This window comes from Pollachius pollachius (genome assembly GCF_949987615.1).
Source record: "Pollachius pollachius genome assembly, chromosome: 6".
Taxonomy (NCBI): Eukaryota; Metazoa; Chordata; class Actinopteri; order Gadiformes; family Gadidae; genus Pollachius; species Pollachius pollachius.
This window is the reverse complement of record NC_136939.1, coordinates 25,535,948-25,563,289: the sequence shown is the minus strand read 5'-3', so window position 1 is coordinate 25,563,289 and position 27,342 is coordinate 25,535,948. Positions and strand designations below refer to the sequence as shown.

The window sequence follows — 27,342 nt, the reverse complement described above, 5'->3', positions numbered from 1 at the left end:
TGTGTGTGTGTGTGTGTGTGTGTGTGTGTGTGTGTGTGTGTGTGTGTGTGTGTGTGTGTGTGTGTGTGTGTGTGTGTGTGTGTGTGTGTGTGTGTGTGTGTGTGTGTGTGTGAGAGAGAGAGAGCCGGTGGCCCTTTTCCCCCAAGGAGAATGTGTGGGTTCGGTTGAATCACAAGGGAAGGAATTAGTGGTCATATGATGTTCTCTAGTGGACGTCTTTGAAACTACGGCCACAAAAGTGATACGCCATGTGCATTCGTATATTTAAAAGCCATAGGAGCATGTTAACATCAATCTCTTAAGTTAAATGATTCAATGTTGCCCGCAGCTAGATATCATATATAGCGCTTAGCGAGTGTAACATATTTAGTGAAGTGAAAACATGCATTCACTAGATTATCACTTAATTGTTGGAGAGAGAGGTGGACGGACAGAGGGAGTGGAAGAGAGAGCGAAAGAGAGAGAGGCAGGGTTAGAGGGAGGGAGTGAGAGAAGAGAGAGGGAGGGGTCGAGAGATAGAGATATTAACCTTGGAAAAAAAGCCTAGGTTGCAGATACAATCCTACATCGCTGATGGATTAAATGTTCAAAAGGACCTGACAGCTTCAGCAATTTCCAGTGGGGGGAGAGAGAGAGAGAGAGAGAGAGAGAGAGAGAGAGAGAGAGAGAGAGAGAGAGAGAGAGAGAGAGAGAGACTTTTATATGTTTATAATAATTACTATGTCTCAAAATGTCTACACGCCTACTGCCTATGGCAAGAGATGTCACAACAACCCCACAACCTCATCAGTAATCACTCTGAACTCAAGTACTTAAGATAGCCAAGTGCGTTCACGGTGTCCATGACTCTCTAGTCTGTGTGGTCCTTATCTCTGACGCCCTACCTCCTGTCAACAAGACCTGAGGTCAGTGCAAGGCCTCATCTGTCAGCCTGGCTGTCAATAACTGTGCCTGGACCTCCAAACCTTATATCGCTGTTCCCTGAGGCAATATGTACTTTGAAGTTTGTAAACTTTTCCCCCACACCTAGACTTTTTTTTGTGTGATAATTTTAGTTTCATAGGTTGAGTTAGTAATTGGGAAAACAGTCATGTAAATATAAATATTCTTTTGTATTTTTCGACGTCTGCCCTCCCCCTTTTCCCTTGGAAGCGAACACATCGGGTCGAGAGCGTTGACATCCTTGTGTCTCCCATCCCAGTTCCCCCATTAACTATTCATGCACTTACCCTTCTTCCCCGAGTTCTCACTGCATTAAGCTAAATAGACCGCATACAGAATCAAGTTTATCAAGTAAATGTAAATCTACACTAATGTTCAAAAGTTTGGGGTAAATTAGAAATGTCCTTATTTTTTTGGAAAACCAATGTTTTTCAATGAAGATAACATGAAATGAATCACAACAGTCCATTGTTTATTTATAGAATATCTTCATAGGTGTACAGAGGCCCATTTCCTGCCACCATCACTCCTGTGTTCTGATGCTACATTGTTTTAGCTTATCGTGTTAAAAGGCTAATTGATGATTAGAAGACCCTTGTGCAATTATGTCAGCACAGCTGACAGCTGAAGGTTTACGTTTACATGGAAAACATGAAATTGCCTGGGTGACCCAAAAGTTCTGAACGGTAGTGTATACAATATTCCAAGTTTCCTATCCTTTTGCCACACGGAGAAAGCAGGTGATGGCATTGTCTGACGCACAGTTTGTGTTCAAAAAAGAGTGAGGGTTTGACTGTCCAAGGCCGTCATATTTTGTAACTAAAATATAACAAAATAAGGATGCAAAGCAAGTATCTGTATCAAGGTGTTCACAGTTCACAAACAGAACGGTCAATAACTCTATCTGCTGGCCTGCCTTCTCCCCATCATGCACTTCCGTCACCTATTTAAAGGTTGCTCCATCAGCACCTGTCACAGGTGCACACTCACCACAGGGGGGAAAGAAGGAGAAATTAGTGAGTCAATCAAAACATAAAAAAACTAAATGCGGCTCCTTCACACCGGCCCCTAATTGTTCTCCATAGAACCAATTACTTAAATTTATAAGAAAGGAGCCATAAGAGGGGCAATTATCGTTGAAGTTAATAAGCACTTAATGCTTTTAGGTATATGTAATGCATAATGTTTTTTCAAAAGGTGTGAAAACATGTATAGATTACATTCCTTTGAAATGTGATCAGGAACTCTGGTCACTTTTCAGCCTCAAGGAGTTGGCACAGTTTGGTAATGGGCCTCTCAAGGACTGATGTCCTGGTCTGGAGCTTCATTGCCCGCACCAGACCCCTTGCATCAGGTTTGGTCTCCAGCACTCTTCCTAATGGCCAGGACTCTTGAGGGGCGGTGGGGTCAATGATCAGGACAATGTCTCCAACATTCAAATTCTTCTTTACTGCAGTCCATTTCTGTTGCTCCTGCGGCAGTAGAAGATATTCTTGAGTCCACCTGTGCCAGAACAGATCACCCATGTACTAGACATGTTTCCAGCGGCGCCTGGCATAGATGTCGGACTTCAGGAAGATTGGCTTGGTTTTCAACAGGAGGATGTGATTTGGGGTCAGTAGCTCAAGGTTGTGTGGGTGAGAGGACACTGTTGAGAGAGGACGGTTGTTCAGGATTGCCTCCACCTCGCAGAGCAGCTTTTGAAGGCCTTCATCGTCGATGGACTGCTGATGGAGAGCGGAGTTCAGCACCTGGCGGACAGATCTTATGAGCTTTTCCCAGACTCTGCCAGTGTGAATGCTGGTGGATTGAAACTCCATTAGATTCCATCTGGGAGCAGGGCATCTTGGATTTTCCGCTCATTCAGTGACATCAGGGCCTTTTTGAGCTCAACGTCAGCACCCCTCAGGTTGGTTCCATTATCAGACCTGATGTGCTTAACTTGGCCCCTCCTTTTGATGGTGGTTCTTCCCCGCTTCACTTCAATCGGGCCGAAGTAGTCCAACCCGACATATCTAAAGGGAGGGAGGTCAGGTAGAATTCTTTCCAGCGGCAAATCTGCCATTTTCTTTTCACCTGCTTTTCCCCTTGCATGCCGACAAACGACACATCTTGAGACCTTCCTTGCTACCGAGTTGCCCTTTAGATTCTAGTACTTTTTCGGGAGGTCGGGCAGCATGTGGTTTCTGCCATTGTGGCCACAGCATTCATGGATATGTCTTAAGAGCAGTATTGAAACGTGTTGTTTCCTCGGGCATTGCAGATTTGTGCAGTTGGCCACCTACACTTAGAATGCCCTCGTCCAGCACAGGATCAAGCCTGAAAATCTTGCTGCCCTTGTGCACTCTAGGCGGGTTCTTCTCTAGTGTTGCAATTTCATTAAAATCCTGATTGTACTGGGAGATCAGAAGCTCTTCCAGCCTTGCCACTGTTCACAGAAACACTCCTTACATTGCCAGTTCTATTTCTAAGTGGCCCATTTACCACCCACCCAAATTCTTTTCTAACTGCATAGGGGCCCCCACTTTGGCTATTAACAACCTCCCATGGTTCTATCAGGTTTGGAGCATTAGTTCAAATTAACAGCTCTACCTTTGAACTTTTGGAGGGGATTTTGACTTAACTTAAATACGCCGTTCTCGCATTTTGCATTCTTTGCCGTCATTTATTGTAAATAAAATATAACAAAAATAAGGATGCAAAGCAAGTATCCGTCACCTATTTAAAGGGTTCACCATCAGCATCTGTTGCAGGTGCGCACTCACCACAGGTGGGAAAGAAGGAGAAATTAGTGAGTCAATCAAAATATAAAAAACTTAAATGTGGCTCCATCAATATGAGATGAACAGTGTGAAAGCAGTCAACAACACACACAGGATAACGTGTAGACAGTTTATTAGTCAGTTCCTCGTCAGATCTGTCTCGTTAGTTATGTTAGCTCTACGGCATCATGCAACATTCAAAATGGCCACGAGCCCCCCCAACAATACTTGCATAGTAGTATACACATCAAACACACGTACTGGGATCCAGCCCTAGAGATGTGCAGGTTAGACTTAAATATAATTATTTATGCATCATTGTCATGAATCAATCAATTAGCAGTACAGTATATGAGGCCAACGATTTAAATGTACTATAAAACTTGTAGCTCATGTTAAAGGAATGATAGTTCCGTAATATGCATAGCCTTTGAAATCCGTTACCAGAACAAGCAATAAATCTACGATTAAAACTTAATGTGTAACTTGAGATGTATGGCGTAAAATAATGATGGTTCCGTAATATGCATAGCTTTTCAAAAGACACCATTAACAGTGGTTTTAGTGCTTAGTTACAAGATATAAAAATTAAAAGTACAACAAACAAGACTCACTTGTTCAGAGTTCACCTAGACTCTGCATAGCCAACCACTCCCACCCCTCCGACACTTATTGTATGTTTGTACGTCCTGGCACTTAATGTATACACTTATTGTATGTCGTACTTAGTTATAGTACTTAGCATCGTGTAGCACCTTATCCTAGCTATCTTTGCTGTATACAGGGAATTGGTTAACCTAGTGATAGTTAGTGCTTGGCACTTGGCTCTATGAACATCCTTTCTGTATCGACAGAGCTATATTGTTGTTTTAGTCTGCTAAAACGCCCAAAATGTAAATGAAAAACTAATGCAAACGTTAAACACAATGCAAACAACTCCTTTAGTGTAAACAAAAGCTGTGCAAAGCTGCACTATATTTTAAGTCAACACAAAAAACCAAAACAAATGTGTAACACTATAATTCCCCTGTATCATGTTATGTATTATGTTCACCCATTTCAACAAATTGACGAGAAAGTGCGGAAAGTGCAACCATCACCAAGCAGCCACACCCAATTCAAGGTTTTCAAATTAAGAACGCAAGTCAATTCAAGTAATTAACTAGAGGTTTTCAAATTAAGAGCGCAATACAATCAAAAGAAAAACAAGTTAATTTAGTCGACAAATCAATCAAGGCTTAGTGAGTAAAAAACTCCTAGAAGTTTTTAAATTAAGAGCGCAGTTCGAATAAAAGCAATTACCTAACGAGTGCGTCGAATCAATTGTAAAATAGACTAAACAATCCAGGCTTCTAAGTTAAAAACACAGACTGCCACACAGGACTCAGAAAGGGTCGGTAACCAGGTCAAACGTTAGGTAGACGCAAGAAGAAGATATTCCAGTCAATGCTTCCCCTCCCAGCGACAAGACGCAGCACGTCCAACCAGTTTAAACCCTGAGCGACCACACCTTTTCTTAAAGTGAGCACAAGTACAGACTCTCTTTCTCCCCCTCCCTCCTCCTCCCCCCTTCCCATGTTCACATACTTGTCCCTGGTACAGTCGAACTCTGTGGCGGTGGATTAGGCGAAAGAGGCTTTGCCTTAGCTCAAAGTCCTCCACATGCTTAGGAGAATTTGGACTCGGGAGAATAGCCAGCAGAAACCTGACAACCTTGTGGCGTTCATTTTGAATCCAAATCGGGAAATCCCATAAGGAACCCAGTTTAAAACAGCATCGAAAAGCAGCAGAAAAGGGGTCTTTGTCAGGGGCTAACAATGATTTACTTTCACTGACATTCAAGAGTCTTTTCAGGGATATTAAGACATTCCTGCCCCCCCCCCCCCCCCGCCCGGTGAGCACATTAAGAGGCTTAGTGACCTCACTAGTGTGAGGTGCCCCATCCTTCAAACTCAAAAAGGTGCTTAATACTTAAGAATTGTAGCAGGTTTTCATCCTAGGCTGCTTTTAATCAGTGTCTGGAAATGCTTCTTATAATCTGGCCTATCTTCTGTAAAAGAACAACACTCTGAGCTGTGGTTCTTTATTGATTGTGACCCTGATTTCAACCTCATTTCCCCTCCTTCCACCTGCTTAGTGCCATCAAATCAGTCAGTGCTTAATACCGCAGAATCCAGCAAGGTTAACTTCCAAGACTAACATTAATCAGTGTCTGGAAACGCTGTTTATAGTCTGGCCTATCTTCTGTAAAAGAACCGCACTTGAGCTGTGGTTCTTTACTGATTTCGTGCCTGGGCTTTGTGCTTGTACTTTAGTGATTTCGAAACTTGTACTTTACTGATTTAGATCCTGCACTTTGAGCTGGTACTTTACTGATTTCAATTCTGTACTTTGTACTTGACCGATCAGGACACCAGATTTAAACCCTGCACTCTGAGCTTGTACTTTACTGATTCCGACCCTGAATTCCCCCCGAATCCCCTGCCATCCATCCACTCCCCCACTGTTCAGTGCGCCGGTTCCGGTCCAGGGACGTACTCGGACCTGGGTCGGGCCGGCCCCACGCCCAGCTCACGAAACGACGCGCTGTGGACGATCTGCGACGTCCTGTCCCGTAGCTTCTGGAGCCTCGGTTTAACACGGCCCAGCGACGACATCCTCTGCAACGGCTTCACCCTCGCCCTGGCCCCGGTCTCCCCTTCGCCGGGCATCCGCAGGGGCCTCAGGTGCGGCAGGAAGCTCCAGCGAGCACCTTCCTCCCGGCCGTCGACTGCATCCTCTTCCCCGCCGTCGTCAAACGCGCCGATAATATCACGTATGTCCAGCGCGGCGCCGTTCGCAAGGTACTGCGCCGCCTTCTTGCCGCCGTAGTCCCGCACCTCCACGTCCGCGTCGTACGCCCCGACGAGAAGCTTCACTACCTCAAGGTGGCCGTGCATAGCCGCCAGGTGTAGCGGCGTGTAGCCGCAGCTGGACCGAGTGTTGACGTCCACGGGCACGCCGCGACGCTTGGCGAAGTTCACCGCCAACGCGAGCAGCTCGGGGTCGCCCCGTTTGGCCGCCCAGTGAAGGAGATTGAAGCCGGTGACGAAGTCCTTGCGCAGGACGAGCGACGGCTCGCCGGTCAGCAGGGCCAGCAGGCGCTCCCACTCGCCGTCCGACGCGCACATCATCCACTCGTGCTCCAGCGGGTCCAGCGCCGCCACGGAGGAGGAACCGTCGTCTGTATCCGTGTCCGTGTTCGACGACGCAAGCGATGCGGCGTCGCTGTCCGCGTTGCCACGCCGCGCCGAGAGGAAAGACGCGTTGCGCTGCGACATGGAGCGCAGCGCCTGCGGCGAGCGGTCGGTCGCGGAGTCGGGAGACTCCACTTGGCCACCACCGCCATCACGTCCAAACACGTCTTCGTCAACCGAAGTGACTTGTTGTGATTCTTCTGCCGTCGCTAAGGGGCGCCTAGGCGTATCTTGAGACGCGGAACCGGGCGCGCTTCCCGGTAGGACGAACAGGGAGCCTTCGCCCGCCACCGGGAGCGGTGAGTCGTCAATCACGGCGATCCTCGGCGCGCACCTCTCAATCGATAAAGTCTTCCCGCCGTTTGAACTCCACCGGTTCCCCATGTCGTTCTCCCCGTGCGTGTCCGCGGTGCTTAGGGACGCGGGAGTTTTCTCGAACGAGATGTGTACATAAGGGACGGGCGGTGCGCTCGCTCTCACCTCACTGTCATTTCCGTAATCCGAGGCAGGCTTTGCCGTGCTGCTCGCGCGCAAAGACGGACTTGTCTCCCTGTATCCATCTCCGTCTCTGCGCGCGCGGCGGTCAGCCGGCCCCGCGCGCGTCGTCCCTGCCCCGTTGCCAACAGCAACGCGCGGGGCAGCATCATCCACGACCGCTGCAACGCACGGCGTCACCAGGCGCATGTAGCGCTTCTTGAGGCACACGAGCCGCACGCCGTCCTCCACCCTGACGCACGCGACAGCATCCACGTGGGTCTTGAAGGTCTCGCGGAGCGCGGTCCTCAGCGGGGGATCGTCCTCCGGGAAGACCCGCCGGAAGTGATGCGTCAGGTCGGCGTGCGCGACCCGCCCCCCCCTCTCCGTGAGGAAGCTTTGGATCGCGTCCCGGGTGCACTCGGTCGCCATCGCGATCGATGAAGTTTGATTTAGTGGCGATAATCGATCAAGCGGCAGTTTAAAACGCGCTCAGTCAAAATGTCACACACATTCCCCGTGTTCTTTAGTGTGCGTCCGTAATGTACGCCCGTTGCGGAGAAAATACGTGTAGGATGGTTCGTTATTGCGACAGAGGATGAACAAGTGCCGCGCAGCGGGTTGTGGCTGTTATATGTTTCGTCCCAAACGACGTGTTCAGTGTTGCCAGATTGGGACAGATTTCCCGACCAATCTGGCAACGATGGCTGCACCGCGCTGGTTGTTATAGTAACGCCAGTTTGTGCGGTAAATCTGGCCAATCTGGCAACGCTGGACGTGTTCCCGGCCTCCTAGCAACTGCCTTTGAGGAAACTGGCGCCCGGAGGACGCCATACTGGACCCGGTGAGCGCTCTACGTGTACGGGGAATGGCTCCTTTCAGAGCCAAAATGGCGCCGGCTGCAACCTTCCATGTTGGGGCGTACCATGTACGCGATGGGGGGGAAGTGTAGACGTTGTAAACATAATCCGCTGGACCAGATTCGTAATAACGACCTAAATTAAACTAACGGGTTAGAGTTGTTTGATATGAATTAAATACAAACAAACAGCTGTTAATTATATTTACAGTTTAAAGAATGCAATCGTTTATTTCACTATCGCACCCCTGTTATAATCCGCGATGTAGCATGAGCCGAAAAAAAGTTTTCTTTCATTCTCAAGTTATGTGGAAAGCAAACAAACCGGAGTACGTCAAGCAGCACTGATTTATTCATGCTTAATTAACACTTTGGGCCAAAGTTTGACCATCAACATCTCAAACCACCATGATATCGTCGGATGTCGAGCAGGGCCAAGGGGTAAATATTCCCATTTGTGTACTTTAACCCCATAATGAGGCTTTTAATGTGTAGGGCGACGGCCCTACACATTAAAAGCCCCCCTCACTATAAACAGTGGACGGGTAGCCGTCAATTGTTTATACAACTCAGCTAAACTTAACTGAAGTATTTTTTATCCGTAGTATGTCCATAGTACTGCTTTTCCGGATAGTTTATCCGTAGTATCTCCTCGTACTTTCGTAGTATCTCCATAGTATACCATAGTATCGCCATAGTTTTTCCATAATATATTCATCGTTTATCCGTTGTATCTACTTGTTTATACATATTATCACCGTAGTATTTCACCATAGTGTTTATTTTTGCACGACCTAAAAATACCGGTGAGGAAGAACCTTTTACGCAACAAGAGATCGCGTCGAACCCTCAACCTGTATGACGTCACTATTGCGATTCTAGGTTTGAGTTTGAGTGACACACACTGTTTCAAATGAATGCGTTTTAAAGTGTTCAGGATTACTGTCATTTACTTCCTCCGTTGATTGGTGTGCAGGAGAAGAGCGCCCGCCCCCTCTCGCTGTCCGGTCACGTGGGTTTCGACGGTCTCCCGCATCAGCTGGTCAACAAGTCAACATGCCAGGGGTTCTGCTTCAACATCCTCTGCATCGGTGAGGACCCCCCCAAACCCCCACAGTGTGTGTGTGTGTGTGTGTGTGTGTGTGTGTGTGTGTGTGTGTGTGTGTGTGTGTGTGTGTGTGTGTGTGTGGTCATTATGTCATTAATTTGATATAGTTCTCCCTGTGTGTGTGTGTGTGTGTGTGTGTGTGTGTGTGTGTCGGAAAATATCTTGTGTACATATGTGTCCATGGTCAATATGTTATTTATTAAATATAGATTCTCCTGTGTGTGTGTGTGCGTGTGTGGGTGTGGGTGTGGGTGTGTGTCGGGAAAGATCTGTGTGTCATTGCTCATTATGTCATTCATTTGATTTAGCTCCCTGTGTGTGTGTGTGTGTGTGTGTGTGTGTGTGTGTGTGTGTCCATGGTCATTATGTCATTTATTAAATATAGATTCTCCAGTATTTGTATGTATGTGTGTCCAAGGATATTATGTCGATAATGTGATTTAACATCCTGTGTGTGTGTGTGTATGTGCTGATTATGTTATTCATTTGATATTGTTATCCCAGTTTGTGTGTGTGTGTGTGCGTGTTTACGTGTGTGTCCATTGTCATTCATTTGATATAGATCCTTTATGTGTGTTTGTCCATGGTCATTATGTAATTAATTTGATTTAGATCTTCCTATCATCTGTGTGTGTGTCCCTGGTTAATATATCAATCATGTGATAAACATTGTGTGTGTGCGTGTCTCTCCCTGCGAGTGTGTGTGTGCATGCTTTTAAACTTTATCATACTTTTTCAGTGCCTCTTCCGTTCGGCAGCGCGTGTCAAACAGCATTATTATTATTATTATTATTATTATTATTATTATTATTATTATTATTATTATTATCATGTTGCCTGTCCTCCAAGTGCCTCGTGGCACATACAGTGGGGCAAAAAAGTATTTAGTCAGCCTCCAATTGTGCAAGTTCTCCCACTTAAAAAGATGAGAGAGGCCTGTAATTTTCACCATAGGTATACCTCAGCTATGAGAGACAAAATGAAAAAAAAAATCTAGAAAATCACATTGTCTGATTTTTAAAGAATTTATTTGCAAATTATGGTGGAAAATAAGTATTTGGTCAATAACAAAAGGTCATCTCAATACTTTGTTACATGCCCTTTGTGGGCAATGACAGATGTCAAACGTTTTCTGTAAGTCTTTACAAGGTTTTCACACACTGCTGCTGGTATTTTGGCCCATTCCTCCATGCAGATCTCCTCTAGAGCAGTGATGTTTTTGGGCCACACGGACTTTCAACTCCCTCCAAAGATTTTCTATGGGGTTGAGATCTGGAGACTGGCTAGGCCACTCCAGGACCTTGAAATGCTTCTTACGAAGCCACTCCTTCGTTGCCCGGGCGGTGTGTTTGGGGTCATTGTCATGCTGAAAGACCCAGCCACGTTTCATCTTCAGTGCCCTTGCTGATGGAAGGAGGTTTTCACTCAAAATCTCACGATACATGGCCCCATTCATTCTTTCCGTCATATGGATCAGACGTCCTGGTCCCTTGGCAGAAAAACAACCCCAAAGCATGATGTTTCCACCCCCATGCTTCACTGTAGGTATGGTTTTCTTTGGATGCAACTCAGCATTCTTTCTCCTCCAAACACGACGAGTTGAGTTTTTACCAAAAAGTTCTATTTTGGTTTCATCTGACCATATGACATTCTCCCAATCCTGTTCTGGATCATCCAAATGCTCTCTAGCAAACTTCAAACGGGCCCGGACATGCACTGGCTTTAGCAGGGGGACACGTCTCGCACTGCAGGATTTGAGTCCCTGGCGGTGTAGTGTGTAAGTGATGGTAGCCTTTGTTACTTTGGTCCCAGCTCTCTGGAGGTCATTCAGTAGGTCCCCCCGTGTGGTTCTGGGATTTTTGTTCACCGTTCTTGTGATCATTTTGACCCAACAGGGTGAGATCTTGCGTGGAGCCCCAGATCGAGGGAGATTATCAGTGGTCTTGTATGTATTCCATTTCCTAATAATTGCTCCCACAGTTGATTTCTTCACACCAAGCTTCTTACCTATTGCAGATTCAGACTTCCCAGCCTGGTGCAGGTCTACAATTGTGTTTCTGGTGTCCTTTGACAGCTCTTTGGTCTTGGTCATAGTGGAGTTTGGAGTGTGACTGTTTGAGGTTGTGGACAGGTGTCTTTTATACTGATAAGGAGTTCAAACAGGTGCCATTAATACAGGTAACAAGTGGAGGACAGAGGAGCCTCTTAAAGAAGAAGTTACAGGTCTGTGACAGCCAGAAATCTTGCTGGTTTGTAGGTGACCAAATACTTATTTTCCACCATAATTTGCAAATAAATTCTTAAAAAATCAGACAATGTGATTTTCTGGATTTTTTTTTTTCATTTTGTCTCTCATAGCTGAGGTTTACCTATGATGAAAATTACAGGCCTCTCTCGTCTTTTTAAGTGGGAGAACTTGCACAATTGGTGGCTGACTAAATACTTTTTTGCCCCACTGTAGGCCCTTTACAGAACCTTTCACTTTCTCCCGGTCCGTTGCTGCACCTCATCCCATGAGCCCCAGCCAACATCTCTCCTCTTTTTCTCCATAGTCCTTCTCCACGTTGTCTTCTTTTCCCTTCCGGTGCCACATTGCCATCACTTTCTCTATTCTGCCTCAAGATATGGCCGATCATCTTCCATCTTCTGATCTTGACTTCCTCACTCAGTGGCTTCATCTCAGCTCTCTTAAGCCGGTCCTCAGTCCTGATATGATCTTGCAATCGGACACAGAGAATTCTGCGCAGGCACTTGTTATTGAATACATCAACTTATTTGTCATCACCTTGTTCATTATTATTATCCCTGATACATCATCTCAAGAAACCAAAGGGCTCCAACAGCTCCACCTCAAACCAATAATTATTATTATAAATATAATATATAATAATAATAATAATGTTGTTATATATAATTATGATTACTATATATATTATATTACACACTATCTCTCTTTCTCTCCCTCTCCCTCCCTCCCCCCCTCCCCCCAGGAGAGACGGGCATCGGTAAGTCCACCCTGATGAACACGCTCTTCAACACTAACTTCGAGAGTGCTGAGTCGTCCCACTTCGAGCCCAAGGTGAAGCTCTCGGCCAAGACTTACGACCTCCAAGAAGGCAACGTGAGGCTGAAGCTCACCATCGTCAACACCGTGGGATTCGGTGACCAGATGAACAAGCAGCAAAGGTGGGTGATTGGGTTGCTCGATTACGGATAAATATCTATATAAGATAATCATTTATTAGTCCCACAGTGGGGAAATTTGGAGGGCAGGATTATTTTGGTCAAGGTTGAAATCACAATTATTCAATCGATAAATTTTAAGTTTGAAAACATTTCTCTCCAAAAAAACCACTTTGTAACTGAGAACTTTGAAATATCCCCTAAAAGAAAATACACAAAAAGTTCAAATCGAAAATAATGTGCAAATATGTATCCAGCCGTTCAATAAATATACTTTAAAGAAGAAGGATTTTTTTTTAATATTGGTTTGGAGATCGTTTGAGTCAAAATTCGAAATCACGATTAAAATTGGATTAATTGCAAAGCCCTTATGGGTTACCATGACGACGGCAGCGACGAGGGTGGTGCTTAAAGGGCCAGCGGTTTCGGGGCTGGAGTTGAATACTGTGAGGTTTAAAGGGCCGGCGCACCATCTTTTTCAGTTGGAGTTTGTTTTGGTAATATTAATTGTTAATTGTTAATTAATCGTTTTGGTAAAAGTTGAACAAGCAGCAGAGGTGGGTCCTGGGGCTGCTCATTATGGGACAAAAATCATAATCAAGATAATTATGGTCAATGTTGAAATCACGGTTATTCAAACAATTATTTTTGAATTTGATAACGTAATGTGTTCATTCATTCCAAAAAAACACTTTGTAACTGAGCTGACTCCTCCCTCAGTGTGCGAATGGGTGAATTTGTGTGTGAATGTGTGTGTGAAATGGTGATTGTCTGTATCCCATGTAAATCGCTTTGGGTAGAATTGTGTGTGTCGTACTTAGTTATACTACTTAGTTGTGTATCGTCGGACCCTAGCTAACTCTGTTGTGTACGGGGAATGGGTTAACCTAGGGATGGTTAGTGTTTGGCACTTCTATGGTTCTATGGACATCCTTACTATACCAACAGTCATATATTGTTGTTTCTCTTTCTCCTGACAAATGTACTTATTGTAAGTCGCTCAGGATAAAATAATCTGCTAAACGCCCTGAATGTAAATGTAATGGATTAATGTGTGTTTGAATGTTTGTGTAAATAGGTGATTGTGTGTGTGTGTATGTGTGTGTGTGTGTGTGTTTTAATGTGTGCATGAACCGTTTACCATTCGCTTTCGATAAAATCTGCTGCTGAATGTAAAAGTAAATGTAATAGGTTAATGTGTGTGTGAATGTGTGTGTGAATGGGTGAATATGTGTGGGAATGGGTGAATGTGTGTGTGACCTGTTGTAAGTCACCTGTTGTAATGTCAACTATGGGAGAATCTGTTTGATTGGGTGAATGTGTGTGTGAATTGGTGAATGTGTATGTGAAAGGGTGAATGTGTGAGTGTGTGTTAACCGTTGTATCTCACTTCGGGTAAAAGCATGTGCTAAATGAACCTAAATGTAAGGTAAACCCTGCGTGCATTTGTGCGTGTGTGCGTTTGTGTGCGCTCAGCTACCAGCACATCGTGGACTACATCGACACGCAGTTCGAGTCGTACCTGCAGGAGGAGCTGAAGATCAAGCGCTCGCTGCACAACTACCACGACTCCCGCATCCACGCCTGCCTGTACTTCATAGCCCCGTCCGGCCACTCCCTGAAGTCCCTGGACCTGGTCACCATGAAGAAGCTGGATAGCAAGGTCGGCCATTTCAGAGAGGGCGCACTGGACCGCAGGGTCTGACATTTTAGAAGAGAAGCTGGACCGCAAGTTTGAACGTTTTAGAGGAGAAACTGGATGGCAAGGTCGGCCATTTTAGTGTATGTGTGTGTGTTTGTGCGGCCCACTACAAACACTCACTCTCTCACTCACTCACTCACTCATGCACACACATACGCACACGCAGACACAGTCCCTCTCTCACGCACTCACTCATTCACACACACAGTCACACAGTCACTCACACACACACATACACACACACACATTTGACAGAGCTAACACACTATCACACACACACACACACACACACACGCACACACACACACACGCACACGCACACGCACACACACACACACACACACACACACACACACACACAGCTCCTATAGCACAAGCATTACGGTAGCAGCCTGTACTTGAGGAGAGGTGCAGGCCGCTATTTGAAGAACATACCTGAGGGGGGTATCATTAAGCCCAGGGTTGCGTTCTAAACTGAAATGGTTGCCTCGGTAATAACGTGTGCTGACAGAGGCAGGACCGAGCAGGATTTGACGACGCTGAGTCAGCGACAGGTATGTCAGCGCTAGGTAAGGCTGTTCGTTAGTGTGAAGGAAAGGGGTGAGAGGTCGATCGATGATGTCACCGGTTTCGGGCTGGGAATTTTTTTTCCTTTTTGGAATAATTAAAATAAGAAACGATGTAAATAATAAATGTTATAAAATTAATATATATTTTTAATATTTTATATTGTTTTTTCGATATTTAATTAAATATATATTTATTAATTAAAAATAAAATATATGTATATTATTATGATTATTATTATTATTAATAATTTTTTAACCTTTATTCAAACATGTAAGAATTCTCCCCGTGTCTTGTGGGGAATGTCCCTCTGCAGGTGAACATCATCCCTGTCATCGCCAAGGCGGACACCATCTCCAAGAGCGAGCTGCACAAGTTCAAGCTAAAGATCATGAGCGAGCTGGTCAGCAACGGCGTCCAGATCTACCAGTTCCCTACCGACGACGAGACCGTGTCCAGCATCAACTCCGCCATGAACGTGAGTACAGGTCGTTGATCCAAAAACATATCGTTTCAACCGTTTAGGCAGAAGTTGTTGTTTGTTTATGTCTGCTTGGCCATGCAGTCTCTTGTTTGACGCTCCCGAATCTCTGAGTAACAGAAATTCCCCAGAAAATCCGCGGTTACCCAAGGGTTTTTCTATTTTTTACATTATTTATTGATATATATATATATATCTTTTACTATTACTATTGTTTTTTGATTTTATTTAAAAATATATAAATGAATACTTATTTTATTCATTTAATCAAACCTTAATTTAACCAGATAAAAGTCTCTTGAGATTTAAAATCTCTTTTTCAAGACGATTTAAAAGTGTCTTTGGGATTTCATAGTGAATGAATAAGACACAGCCAAATGTCCAATACTTGAATGTGTGTATGAGTAGGTGAATATGTGTTAATGAACGGGTGAATGTGTGTATGCATGAGTGAATGGGTGTATGAAGGGGTGAACGTGTGTATGAAATGGTGAAGGTGTGTGATCTGCTCTAAGTCCCTTTTCGTTTTTACAAATATAACCCCCCCCGCCCCCCCCCAGGGCATCCTCCCGTTTGCGGTGGTGGGCAGCACAGAGGAGGTGAAGATAGGGAACAAGATGGTAAAGGCACGGCAGTACCCCTGGGGTGTGGTGCAAGGTGAGCTCCCTGAGCTGAGGGTTGAAGACGGCTGCAATTATTAGGGGGCTAGTCTCTGTTTAGACGCGCTTGGACTGACATTCACACACACATTCACCCAGTCACATATACATTCACCCATTCACACAAACATGCAATGTGTACATTTACACATTCACACATAAATTCACCAATTCATGCACACAGACATACATTCACCCATTCATAAGCACATTCACCCATTCATACTCACACTCACCCATTCATACACACACTCACCCATTCATACACACACCAAGCACATAACGGCTATCATAGCTGGAGCTTTAGCAGCTAAAGGCTAGCCCCACCTTAAAATGAAGCCAGCCGTTAGCTCGGTGAGCCTGACGCTCCCCCTGGTTCCCCCCAGTGGAGAACGAGAGCCACTGCGACTTCGTGAAGCTGCGTGAGATGCTGATCGGGGTGAACATGGAGGACCTGCGGGAGCAGACGCACACGCGGCACTACGAGCTCTACCGCCGCTGCAAGCTGGAGGAGATGGGCTTCAGAGACACAGACCCGGAGAGCAAGCCCGTCAGGTAGGACCCCCCCACAGGAGACGAACGAGTTCAAGCGGCAGGAGTTCTGATGTGTGTGTGTGTGTGTGTGTGTTTGATATATATGTGTGTGTCTGATATGTGTGTGTGTCTGATATATATATGTGTGTATATGTGTGTAGTCTCCAGGAGACGTATGAGTTCAAGCGGCAGGAGTTCCAGGGGGAGCTGCAGAAGAGGGAGGAGGAGATGAGGCAGTCGTTCGTCCAGAGGGTGAAGGAGAAGGAGATGGAGCTCAAGGAGAAGGAGAGAGAGGTACGATGGAGCCCCCACTTCCTGCTGGACTCTAGACTACTTCCCAGAGTCTAGAGCAGGGATGGGCGAGTGGCGGCCCGCGGGCGCATGCGACTGACTGATGTACCGCAACTGATTCAGTCAGTCATTGTAATGATGCTGTTCACCGATAAAGGACGCTTCCTATGCAAACAGTTTCAGGGCCGAGGGGCTCATCAGCGAGAAATAAGGACAGAGCGTCATGGCCATGAGCAGTGAAAACTCGATCAAGAAAACCATACCTTTCAGTCAAGATGGGGAAACAGAGTATCTGTTCATAGAATTCAAAGGCAAACACATGTGTCTAGTTTCTTTAGAAACGATATCAGTCATGAAAGATTCCAACTTAAGTCGCCACTACAACTACGACATCTGCACTGAATATAATGCTAGTTGTTGCACTTAATGTTGGGCCACTGTCTTTCAGTTTTCTGCCATCATTGAATGACGACGTATGTGAGACCTTTGCATGGAAATTACCAATCACTCATGTGGCTGTTATTGTTATTGTTGTATTTGTTGTTTAGCAAGAGTATAGACACGTTAAAAATGCATTTGAGCATGGAAAATATTAAATTAATGTATGTTTGTTCAATAAACATACAGACATATATCTACAAATATTTAGTTCTTATTAAGAATTATTTTGTAGTTTCTCTCATATCCAATTAGTTAAAGTGATGATGATGATGATGAAAAATGTTGGCCCTATTTATCATGCCAGTTGCTAATCCCTGGTCCAGAATCTAACATCCATGCACCCCTTGTGTGTTTCACCTCCTCTCCCCCTCTGCTCCTCCCCTCCTCTCCCCCTGTCCTCCTCACCTCCTCTCCCCCTGTCCTCCTCACCCCCTCTCTTCCTCTCCCCCTCGTCCCCTTTCTCCTCCCTCTCTCCCCTCTCTCCTCCCTCTTTTCCTCTCCCCCTCTGCTCCTCCCCTCCTCTCCCCCTGTCCTCCTCACCTCCTCTCCCCCTCTGCTCCTCCCCTCCTCTCCCCCTCGTCCCCTTTCTCCTCCCTCTTTTCCTCTCCCCCTCTGCTCCTCCCCTCCTCTCCCCCTGTCCTCCTCACCTCCTCTCCCCCTCTGCTCCTCCCCTCCTCTCCCCCTCGTCCCCTTTCTCCTCCCTCTTTTCCTCTCCCCCTCTGCTCCTCCCCTCCTCTCCCCCTGTCCTCCTCACCTCCTCTCCCTCTCTGCTCCTCACCCCCTCTCTTCCTCTCCCCCTCGTCCCCTTTCTCCTCCCTCTCTCCTCCCTCTTTTCCTCTCCCCCTGTCCTCCTCACCTCCTCTCCCCCTGTCCTCCTCACCCCCTCTCTTCCTCTCCCCCTCGTCCCCTTTCTCCTCCCTCTCTCCCCTCTCTCCTCCCTCTTTTCCTCTCCCCCTCTCCCCCCTCAGCTCCAGGGGCGCTTTGAGCAGCTGAAGCGGCTCCACCAGGAGGAGAAGGGGAGGTTGGAGGAGCGGAGGCGCTCCCTGGAGGACCAGCTCAACGGCTTCAGCACCAAGAGGGCGGCGGCCGAGCTCCTGTTGCAGGGGGGGAGCTATGGGGGGGGCGGGGCCAACCTCAAGAAGGACAAGGACCGCAAGAAGTGAGTCACAACCCAGACACACACGTACACACAACAGGCAAAGACACAACCAGACACGCACGTAGTAGCTACCTGAAGAAGGTCAAAGAAGAAGAATTGAGATTGACACACGTATACAAGCATGTACACACAGAAACACACATGCAGACACACACACAGCAGCCACCTGAAGAAGGACAAAGACCGAAAGAAGTGAGATGGACACACAACCTGACACACACACACACACATACACACGCACACAGTGGCAACCTGAAGGACAAAGACTGCAAGAAGTGACACACACATGGATACAAGTGCACACGTATGTACACACACCCATACAAACGCACGTACACACACAAACACATGTTGACACACACACACAACAACCTCAGGAAGGAAAAGACTGCAAGAAGTGAGACACACGCACTCACACATGTACACGCACGTACGCACACACACAACAGCAGGACAAGGACTGCAAGAAGTGAGAGGAACACACGTAAACACACCCAACACAACATCCAGCACACAAACACACACGTATACACGTATGTACACACACGAGCGCATGCATGTACTTACACAGAACTTACAAAACGCACACACAACAGCAGGACTAAGACCGCAAGAAGTGAGATGAACACACAACCAGACACACACTTAGTATTTCTCCACCCTCTTGTTGTTTTAATTGTGTTTCCTTCTTTCCAAACAGTTCTGGATTCATGTGAGGAACGCTGCGACCGAAGCGACAAAAACAATAATTCCTGGATGTTGCGACGAGCAAAATCACCTTTAAAAAAGAAGAAAACATCAACAAAAAAAGCTTTAATTATTGTCCTTGTGTGATTTAACGTGTATTTAGTATATCTTGCCATAGCGTACGGCTTTATTTAAACAAATGTTTAACTGGGTTAAACGTTAAACCTGTGTCTGCAATTCACTCTATAGCCACAGGGGGGCAAAGTATTTTGGTAGAGAGAAGTATTTTTGGGATGATGCTCATGGTTACATATTCAAGGGTTTAAGCTGTTTGGGTGTAAATGTCAGATGGCATATTTTGGTGTTTAGGTTATGGTTTATTTTATTTCATGGGATGAGGTCCGGTTAAATTATCTGGGAGGGGTGCTAGCTAGTTTGTAGCCTAGTTGGCTATCTAGTTTGTAGCCCAGTTGGTAAGCTAGTTTTTAACCATACAACTAGTTGGTTAGCTAGTTGTACCCCACTTAGTCAAGTTAGTTAAGTTAGTTAACTAGTGTGCACCCTACAGCTAGTTAGTTAGATAGTTTGCATCCTAGTTCGTTAGTTATTTTGTTCCCTACAAATAGTTAGTTAGCTAGTTTGTACCCTACAACTTTCTGGCTAATCTTGATCTTAGCTAGCTAGCTACGATCACAGTTAGCTAGCTCCAGACTAAGCTACATTCGGCGGTTTCCTCGGTCTAGCCAGAAGATTCCTCCACAGAGAGCCTCTAGTCCGGCTCTTCTCACTAGTTTGCGGGCCATGGACCATCTTAGTTCCACTGCTGTGGTTCTCAAAGTGCGTAGCTCTGTTGGCTTGCTAAGCTGCTCAAGAACCACAACGTTTCTATGGTGCCTTCACTACATGACCAGTGTTTCTTATTGACTTTTGTTATTATGTATTATACTCACCCCGAGTACACAGTGTTGAGATTTTCCTCTCGTTATATATAGATATTATGTATGGCTTTTTCCTTAGGCTGTGTTTATTGACCACTGTCGGCTCATTTTTAACCTTGATATGATATTGAATTTGGTACAATTCGATTTTTTTATGGAGAACAATAAAAAAAAAGCATGATGTTGCAAAATCAATGGTGCCTGAGTCAATTTTTTTTTTGTAATCGGTCGTCATTAAAAGAAGCTGCTTTCACACCGCAGCGCGGAAACTCGCCGCCTCCATATATTTCAATGAGGGAAGGGCGGCAGAGGGGAGGCGGTTACAAAAGCGGCTGAAAACCAGGAAGCGGTTGCCGCCTACGTGAACGCGCACAGATTTTACCCTACCGCTCAGCTTTCCCCGTGTTGAAACTTTTAGGTGCTTGCACACCGCCGCGCGGCAACCGCCCTTGTAACCGCCTCGCTGCCGGAGGGTACAGCGCGGCGGTGTGAAGGGCCAGGCGTTTTCAAAAGCGGCTGCTGTTGCTGCTGCTGCCGCCTCCCCTCTGCCGCCCTTCCCTCATTGAAATGAATGGAGGCGGCGAGTTGCCGCGCGGCGGTGTGAAAGCAGCTTTCGGCGGCAGCGGCGGCAGCAGCGGCAGCGGCAGCAGCAGCAGCCGCTTTTGAAAACGCCTGGCCCTTCACACCGCCGCGCTGAACCCTCCGGCAGCGAGGCGGTTATAAGGGCGGTTGCCGCGCGGCGGTGTGCAAGCACGTAACTCTCGTTTTTTACCTGTTGCCGTCAAATAAAACATAAGGGGTAACACTTGTTGTTTTTATCTGTCGTCTCTGAATAAACGTCAATGTCGTTTTATCTGTCGCCGTCCAATAAAACATAAAAACACGTTTTTTATCGGCAGTCATGAAAAAAACATAAAGAGTCGTCATAAAAAAATACTTGTTTTATCGGCCGCTATTACTATTTTTACGATGTGTGAATATAATGTAAAATATTCCTTCAGACCTAATCATAATCTCTGACCATGTGGCGCAGTGGAGACGTCCCACCGTGGATGGTCACTTATAACTCACACTATACACTTACTGCCATTCAACCACAGCTAAGGTGATAGATATCTCAGTGGAGATGACTGAAGTCCTGGACATTCTCGTGGGTAACCTGGTTTCATTTTGGAACCAATGTCATGTGAATTGTAATGTAACATACAACTCTGACAAAATGATAGCCAGCAGGTCTGTGGTCCAGTGGAATGCACTGAAGATTATATGGGCTGAAGTTCATAAGGACTGCAGACCTGGGTTTGAGTCCTTTTTGTGAATGAATGTATGGTGAATTGATGAGAGTGAATAACTCTGTGTGAATCAATTGATGTGAATTAAGTCATTCACATCAATTGATTCACACAGAGTTATTCACACTCATCAATTCAACAGTTAATTTGCCAAGGCAGTGATTCGAAAGTGATAAAACATGATCTCACTGAGATCTGGGTACATGGGTTCAACTCCTGCCCACCACACTATCCGGGTGGGGGTGGTTAATACATTTTTTTGTCATTGACCTTTGACCTTTTACAATTGACCAAAGAGACCAACTACTCTTTGGTAGGAGGATATAAAACAAGGGTGTCTGTCTTTCTAACAATGTCAACGTTTTTTTTGTACTATGAACAAACGTATTTACTATTAACTAACTCAATAGTAATAGTTACTAACTTAAATAGCTAACTTAAATAGCAAGAATTTAAAAATAAGCAAAACGCTGCAATGACCACTTCCATCCATAAGATGGTAGCGTTGTGCGGTCAAAGATCATCCAAACGCCTAGAATTAATAATGTGTTGATTAAGATTTGGGTTAACCGCCGTTCCGAATTCCAGAATAACCAAAATTTGGTCTCACATGCTGATTATTCTAAATCTATCGTCTAAATACATATACCCATGAATAAACTTAATTCATTCTTGTTGGTACGGGAAAGAGACCCCCTCTAAACTCGGCACTGCAAGTGAATGTGAGGAGACCATTTTCTCATATGTCTAGCACATAACGATGCCATTTCCTTTGAAACATACTGTACGTTCCCTCCCATGTTAACTCGAGAAACGTTCTTGCTGTTGAAAAGCGAGCCTGCTTTGGCCGCGGGGATGAAAAGACCGATGCTAATCTGCGCCGAAATCCGCCGGCCCCACTTATTTCGAACAGGTGGCGGTCACTGACATGAAGCCAGGTGACGGGCAGCCAGTTGTGGGCGATGGCTGATGGCGCCCGGTTCTCCATAGCTTAAGATACGCCGGTCGTAGATAAGAGGGTAGCGAGACGGCTACTTCTACCTTGTGACACGTTGACAAAAGGAGCGCCCGCGACTGATAAAAAACGACAGTGTTACCCTTTGTTTTATTTGATGACGACCGATAAAAAATTAGTGGTACCCCTTTTTTTTTTTAATGATGACCAATAAAAAAGACAGTGTTACCCTTATGTTTTTTTTAATGACGATTGATAAAAAACGACAGCGTTACCCCTTGTTTTTTTAATGACAACCAATAAAAAACGACAGTGTTACCCTGTTTTTTTTCATGACGACCGATAAAAAACTAATGTGACCCTTATGTTTTTTTAAGAAACGACAGCATTACCCCTATGATTTATTTGACGACGATATTACAATGTTCCCCCTTAGGTTTTCTGTGAAAAACACCACTTATGTTTGTTTTCATGATGACCCCTTATGTTTTTTTGACGGCGACAGATAAAAGACGAAAGTGTTAGGCCTACCTCGTTTTTTTTTACATGACGACTGATAAAAGCTGATATGCTCAGGGACACCTCGACACTCTAGCTAGGAGTTGCCGGGGATCGAACCAGCAACCTCCGGTCACCATTCAACCCACTCTACCGCCTGAACTTAGCCATCCCCATCTCGATTAGTGAGCAGCACCCCCCAAAATTGTCCCTCTGCTACACAAACCAACAACAAACACAACGCAATAAACATATCATCAGCACTTTATTCGAATCTCCGGATCTGAGATTAACATCCTCTTTATTATTTTGTATTTTTTTCATGTCAGTCATTTTGTGTTTATTGAATTGCAGATATTTTTTTTCACATGCTTAACAGTGACGGCTCATGCAGCGTGCTCCATGTGTTCACGGACCGGGGGGGGGGGGGGGGGGGGGGGAGGGAATGATGGCGGGTCAACTGCAAGGCGTACCAGCCGGCGGCTTGTACTCAAGATGTCTCCGAACTCTGTCAGCCCCCCCACCCTACCGTCTCGTAGTCTTGCCGTTGAGATGCTTAGCTTAGCTGATTCCCCGGCTAACTCTTTAGCAAATGTTTCAGACCTGGAACTTCAGTTACAACATAACAAAAAGATCAGATTATTCCTGCAGCCTACATCTCTTTACCTTTCAGCGTGATTAAAGTATCGATTGTAAGCAAAAGAGGCCCTATTCCGATGAGGGGTGTGTTGGGGACAAGGACCCAAATGCTCTGATATTTGTACCAAAAAAGCATTCACGTTCCAGGTGGGAATCAGTCCTGAGATAAGCATCGAAATGGCAGGAACGCCTCCCCACCCACCTATATCTCCACCCCAAGTCATTCACCCCAGCTTAAGTGGAAGTCCAACTGATTAAAACTGTTCTACCTCTTCGCTGCTTAAAACGCAGTAGGCTGCCCTACCCTTGAGCAAACCCATGACCTTCAAACATGACCAACACACACACACACACACATTTGTTCACGCAACATCATCCCCAAGACAACAAAGATAAGACATTCAAAATAGCTTCAGGGTTGATATACATCGTGAGATTTACGTTGATTTACATCAAAAGGAAGGTTACATCTTATTAATTATGTATAGGTGGAGGTCAAATTAATTTGAGAAATATTTGAGGCTGGAGGGTCAGTTTAGACTTTCAACTGGTATAAAATAAAACCTTTATATAAAAGGGTAACGTTTAAAGAGGAACGTAGATAATTAGAGAAATATCGACTTAAACAAAGCTTTAACAAAAAAACTTCACTCAGGTGAAGAGACAGTGCTACGGAAAACACAGTTTTCAGAATTTTGGGATATTATTCTCGAGCGTTTTAGTCCGGGCCCGAATAAGTGAAGGATAACACAAAAAAAACACAACACTTCACCAACACGCAATCACACACAAACACATGTCGACCCAAACGGGCACAGATAAATACATTAAAAACACAACCACTTTTCCGAAATCCCGACGCAAACTGAGAGAACGAAGATTTTGTGCGGATTTTAAAAAAGATTGGAATGTATATATTAAACAAAAACGTTTTGACTCTCACACGGATGCTGACATCATCTTTGGTGAAGATTAATGAGAAGGTAAGAATGATCGAGTTCTCTCTTCAGAAGTAAACGCACAAGGGAGAGGATTTACAAACGATGACAAAAGTGTTTATAAAAAAGACATTTGTGGATCGATTCGGGTGCAAAGCGATACAGTGTGGGTATGGGGGGTGTGGGGGTAAAAGATGTCGACAACAGTTTGGTTTGGTTTTCTGCTGTGGTTCACGGGCTGCATATGGATGATTTTTGCTTCGAAAGGAAAGAAAAAAAATTCTAAAAAGGGAAAAATGTAAAAATATAAAATAACAAAAACAAAAAAAAAGGAATACTATTTTGAATTTCACAGGCGCAGAACAGTTCATTCATTGCATAGGGTTTGCTGGTACCTTTATACAAGTGCAACAGGGCCAGGAAAGAGGAAAGAGAAAACAGGAAACAGGACATTTAACAGTGGGGGATCGACGACGACAATGGTGCACAAACGTCCGATCCGAAACGCAGGTAGTCATGCTATTGGTCGTTTGCAGCGGCAAAAGCGTGGGTGGTACGGCTCTGTTCTTGGACAATCACAGGATAATTTCATCATTTTGCACAAATTTTGAAGAAAGCACAACTTTTTTGTTGTTACCGATGCAACATCGCATTACCGGTTTGAATGTGATATCGTCACTATTATGGCAGACCAAATTCTATAATCGTATGCAAACCGTAGGTACATGGTCGGAAAAAGAGCAGCGGAACAAATTAAGGAAGGGAATTCGATCTTTACCACAAACCTGCCGAATCTTCCTCCGAGTTTGGGTACATTTGTACGTGCAAAATGACTACTCACTCCATCGTGTGTGCCGATCACCTTTGACAACATGGGAACTGTCGCTGTCTGTCATCAAACCCCGCTACCGCCCAATAAATATTTTCGAATGTACACTTGCGTTCGTTCTTATAAAGTTGCATAATTCATTGACGTCTACAAATCTAGATTCACATTAAATACCAAGTGCTGTCCAAGGAACAGGGGGGTGAGTACAACATGACAGAACAAAGAAAGAGAAACAAAAAAACGGACTAAATAACAATGAGAGAAATAAAGGTCCCATGGCATGCTACTTTATGGATGCTTTAATATAGATATTAATAGGCCCCAAACACAGTATTTGAAGACGTTCCCAAAATTCAGCTGTGGTGCAGAATTACAGCCACTACGAGCCAGTCGCACATTGAGCTTTCCCCAAATGCTCCGTTTCGGTGTCTGTAGCTTTAATGCAAATGAGGAGGAGAGAGGCGGGTCAAGGGAGTAGAGTCCAGCTGCAGCCCCGGGAACAACACCCTGGCGTGACAACAACAACCCAGGCGCGACAAAAGTACTCTGGTGTGACGGAATTGATTTATTTTTTAACCTTTTTAGATATAGAGTCCTGGAGCTCTATATCTAAATAATATCATACTATACATAGATATCTATATCATATAATATATTTTATCACGGCCAAAAGCTGTATGAGCCTCCAGATGATATTATGAATCTCAAACGACCGCGTCGGGTTCTCCAATGTCTCTGGTTCTTCCACGACATGGAGGAGAAAGGGATTGTTGACCGCAATTGTTGACCGTGGTTGTCTCCCGCCGGAGCCTCGCTGCCGAGGGACCACCACCTCAGCAGCGGTCAGCGCTTAGGCACCACCGCCTCCTGCAGCGCCAAGGTGGTGGTCCCTCGGCAGTGGGAAGCGGGGCTCAAGCGGGAGACATTCGCGGCCAACAATCCCTTTCTCCTCAATGTCGTGGTTCATGTACTTCAGGGAGTCAAAGCCAAAGTTCCTTTCCCCCAATTCATTCTCAACCATGGCTGAGATAACCCCCACTAGTCTCGTTGTGGAAATACCAGACGAGAGTCTGACGTGTTATAAGCCATAACACCAACAGAAGAACGGTTATCCAAATAACAAGGAAGTGTACAACACTTGCGTTACAGTCCTGGAGCTCTATATCTAAATAATATCATATAATACATAGATATCTATATCATATAATACATATTATCACGGCCAAAAGCTGTGTGCGCCTCCAGACGATATTATGAATCACAAACGACGGGATCGTCGGGTTCTCCGACGTCTCTGGTTCTTCCACTCCACATCAATCTGAAGTAGACTGAACCGCACGCTGCCTGCTGCTGGCTGCCGGGCGGTGGTGCCTCGCGGCAACCTGCGGCAGGCAGCATGTCGCAGTTCATGTACTTCAGGGATTCAAAGCCAAAGTTCCTTTCCCCCAATTCCTTCTCAACCATGGCTGAGATAACCCCAACTACAGTCTCGTTGTGGAAATACAAGAGACGTCAAAGAACCGATGTGTTATGCGCCATAACACCAACAGCAAACACTTCCGTTACAGTGTGTGTAATCAAACACACACATGTGGCGCTTGCACGTTCGTGTCTCATTGGCGGGCCAAATACTCTGGGCGGGCAAGGCAGAGAAAGGGGAGGAGCTTACATCCTTTATGACGACATATGGGACCACATTCCAAATCATTGAGCCTCCATTTTTTCAAAGGCGAGCAGAACACATAGTGCTCGTTTTACACCAAACGCAAGTTTTAGCCACTGGGGGACCATAGGCAGGCTAGGGGAAATCATTTTTATGTTAACCCTAACCCTCATAAAGTGAGATTTTCATGCCATGGTACCTTTAAATCTGACAAGAATTTATACTTTGCACACCAACTACACCCCAGACGCACACAACCGAGACTTCACCATCTGTCCCAATTTCTGTATTTTTTTCCAGAACTCTTCACCCGAGAACACAATTATTAATTTCTTCCGCGTCCCGAGAAATCGTTAGTTCCCAGAGAAAGCGGTAGTCCCGGATAAATCGTTAGTCTCCCGACGAATCGGTAGTCCCAGAGAAATCGGTAGTTCCCGAAAAATCGGAATTCAGACACGACGAGCTGTGCGACGACACAATGACGTAAAGTCAGTAGTCTCTTGGG

At 45.4% G+C, this 27,342-nt stretch overlaps 2 protein-coding genes across 2 annotated transcripts; one reads left to right on the top strand and one right to left on the bottom strand.

The window, feature by feature from the left end:
- Nucleotides 1-3,830: 3,830 nt before the first annotated feature.
- LOC307076879 (ankyrin repeat domain-containing protein SOWAHC-like) lies at nucleotides 3,831-8,183 on the bottom strand. The gene has a single exon (XM_079738099.1). The coding sequence runs from the start codon at nucleotides 7,844-7,846 to the stop codon at nucleotides 6,212-6,214; it is 1,635 nt and encodes a 544-aa protein (XP_079594225.1). The 5' UTR covers nucleotides 7,847-8,183; the 3' UTR covers nucleotides 3,831-6,211.
- A 332-nt stretch (nucleotides 8,184-8,515) lies between these two features.
- On the top strand, nucleotides 8,516-20,181 carry LOC307076881 (septin-8-A-like). Its single transcript, XM_079738102.1, has 10 exons — nucleotides 8,516-8,714; nucleotides 9,250-9,364; nucleotides 12,372-12,567; nucleotides 14,041-14,227; nucleotides 15,150-15,311; nucleotides 15,875-15,971; nucleotides 16,360-16,528; nucleotides 16,669-16,801; nucleotides 18,208-18,398; nucleotides 19,099-20,181. Exons 1-10 carry the CDS (start codon nucleotides 8,682-8,684, stop codon nucleotides 19,112-19,114), a joined length of 1,299 nt encoding a protein of 432 aa, XP_079594228.1. The 5' UTR covers nucleotides 8,516-8,681; the 3' UTR covers nucleotides 19,115-20,181.
- The last annotated feature ends 7,161 nt before the right edge of the window (nucleotides 20,182-27,342 follow it).

Coding starts and splice junctions, on each gene's coding strand:
- LOC307076879 (XM_079738099.1), bottom strand. CDS start 7,846: ATGGCGACCGAGTGCACCCGGGACGCGATCCAAAGCTTCCTCACGGAG.
- LOC307076881 (XM_079738102.1), top strand. CDS start 8,682: ATGATATCGTCGGATGTCGAGCAGGGCCAAGGG. Junction 12,568..14,040: donor CAGATGAACAAGCAGCAAAG/GTGGGTGATTGG, acceptor GTGTGCGCTCAG/CTACCAGCACATCGTGGACT. Junction 16,802..18,207: donor TCAAGGAGAAGGAGAGAGAG/GTACGATGGAGC, acceptor CTCCCCCCTCAG/CTCCAGGGGCGCTTTGAGCA.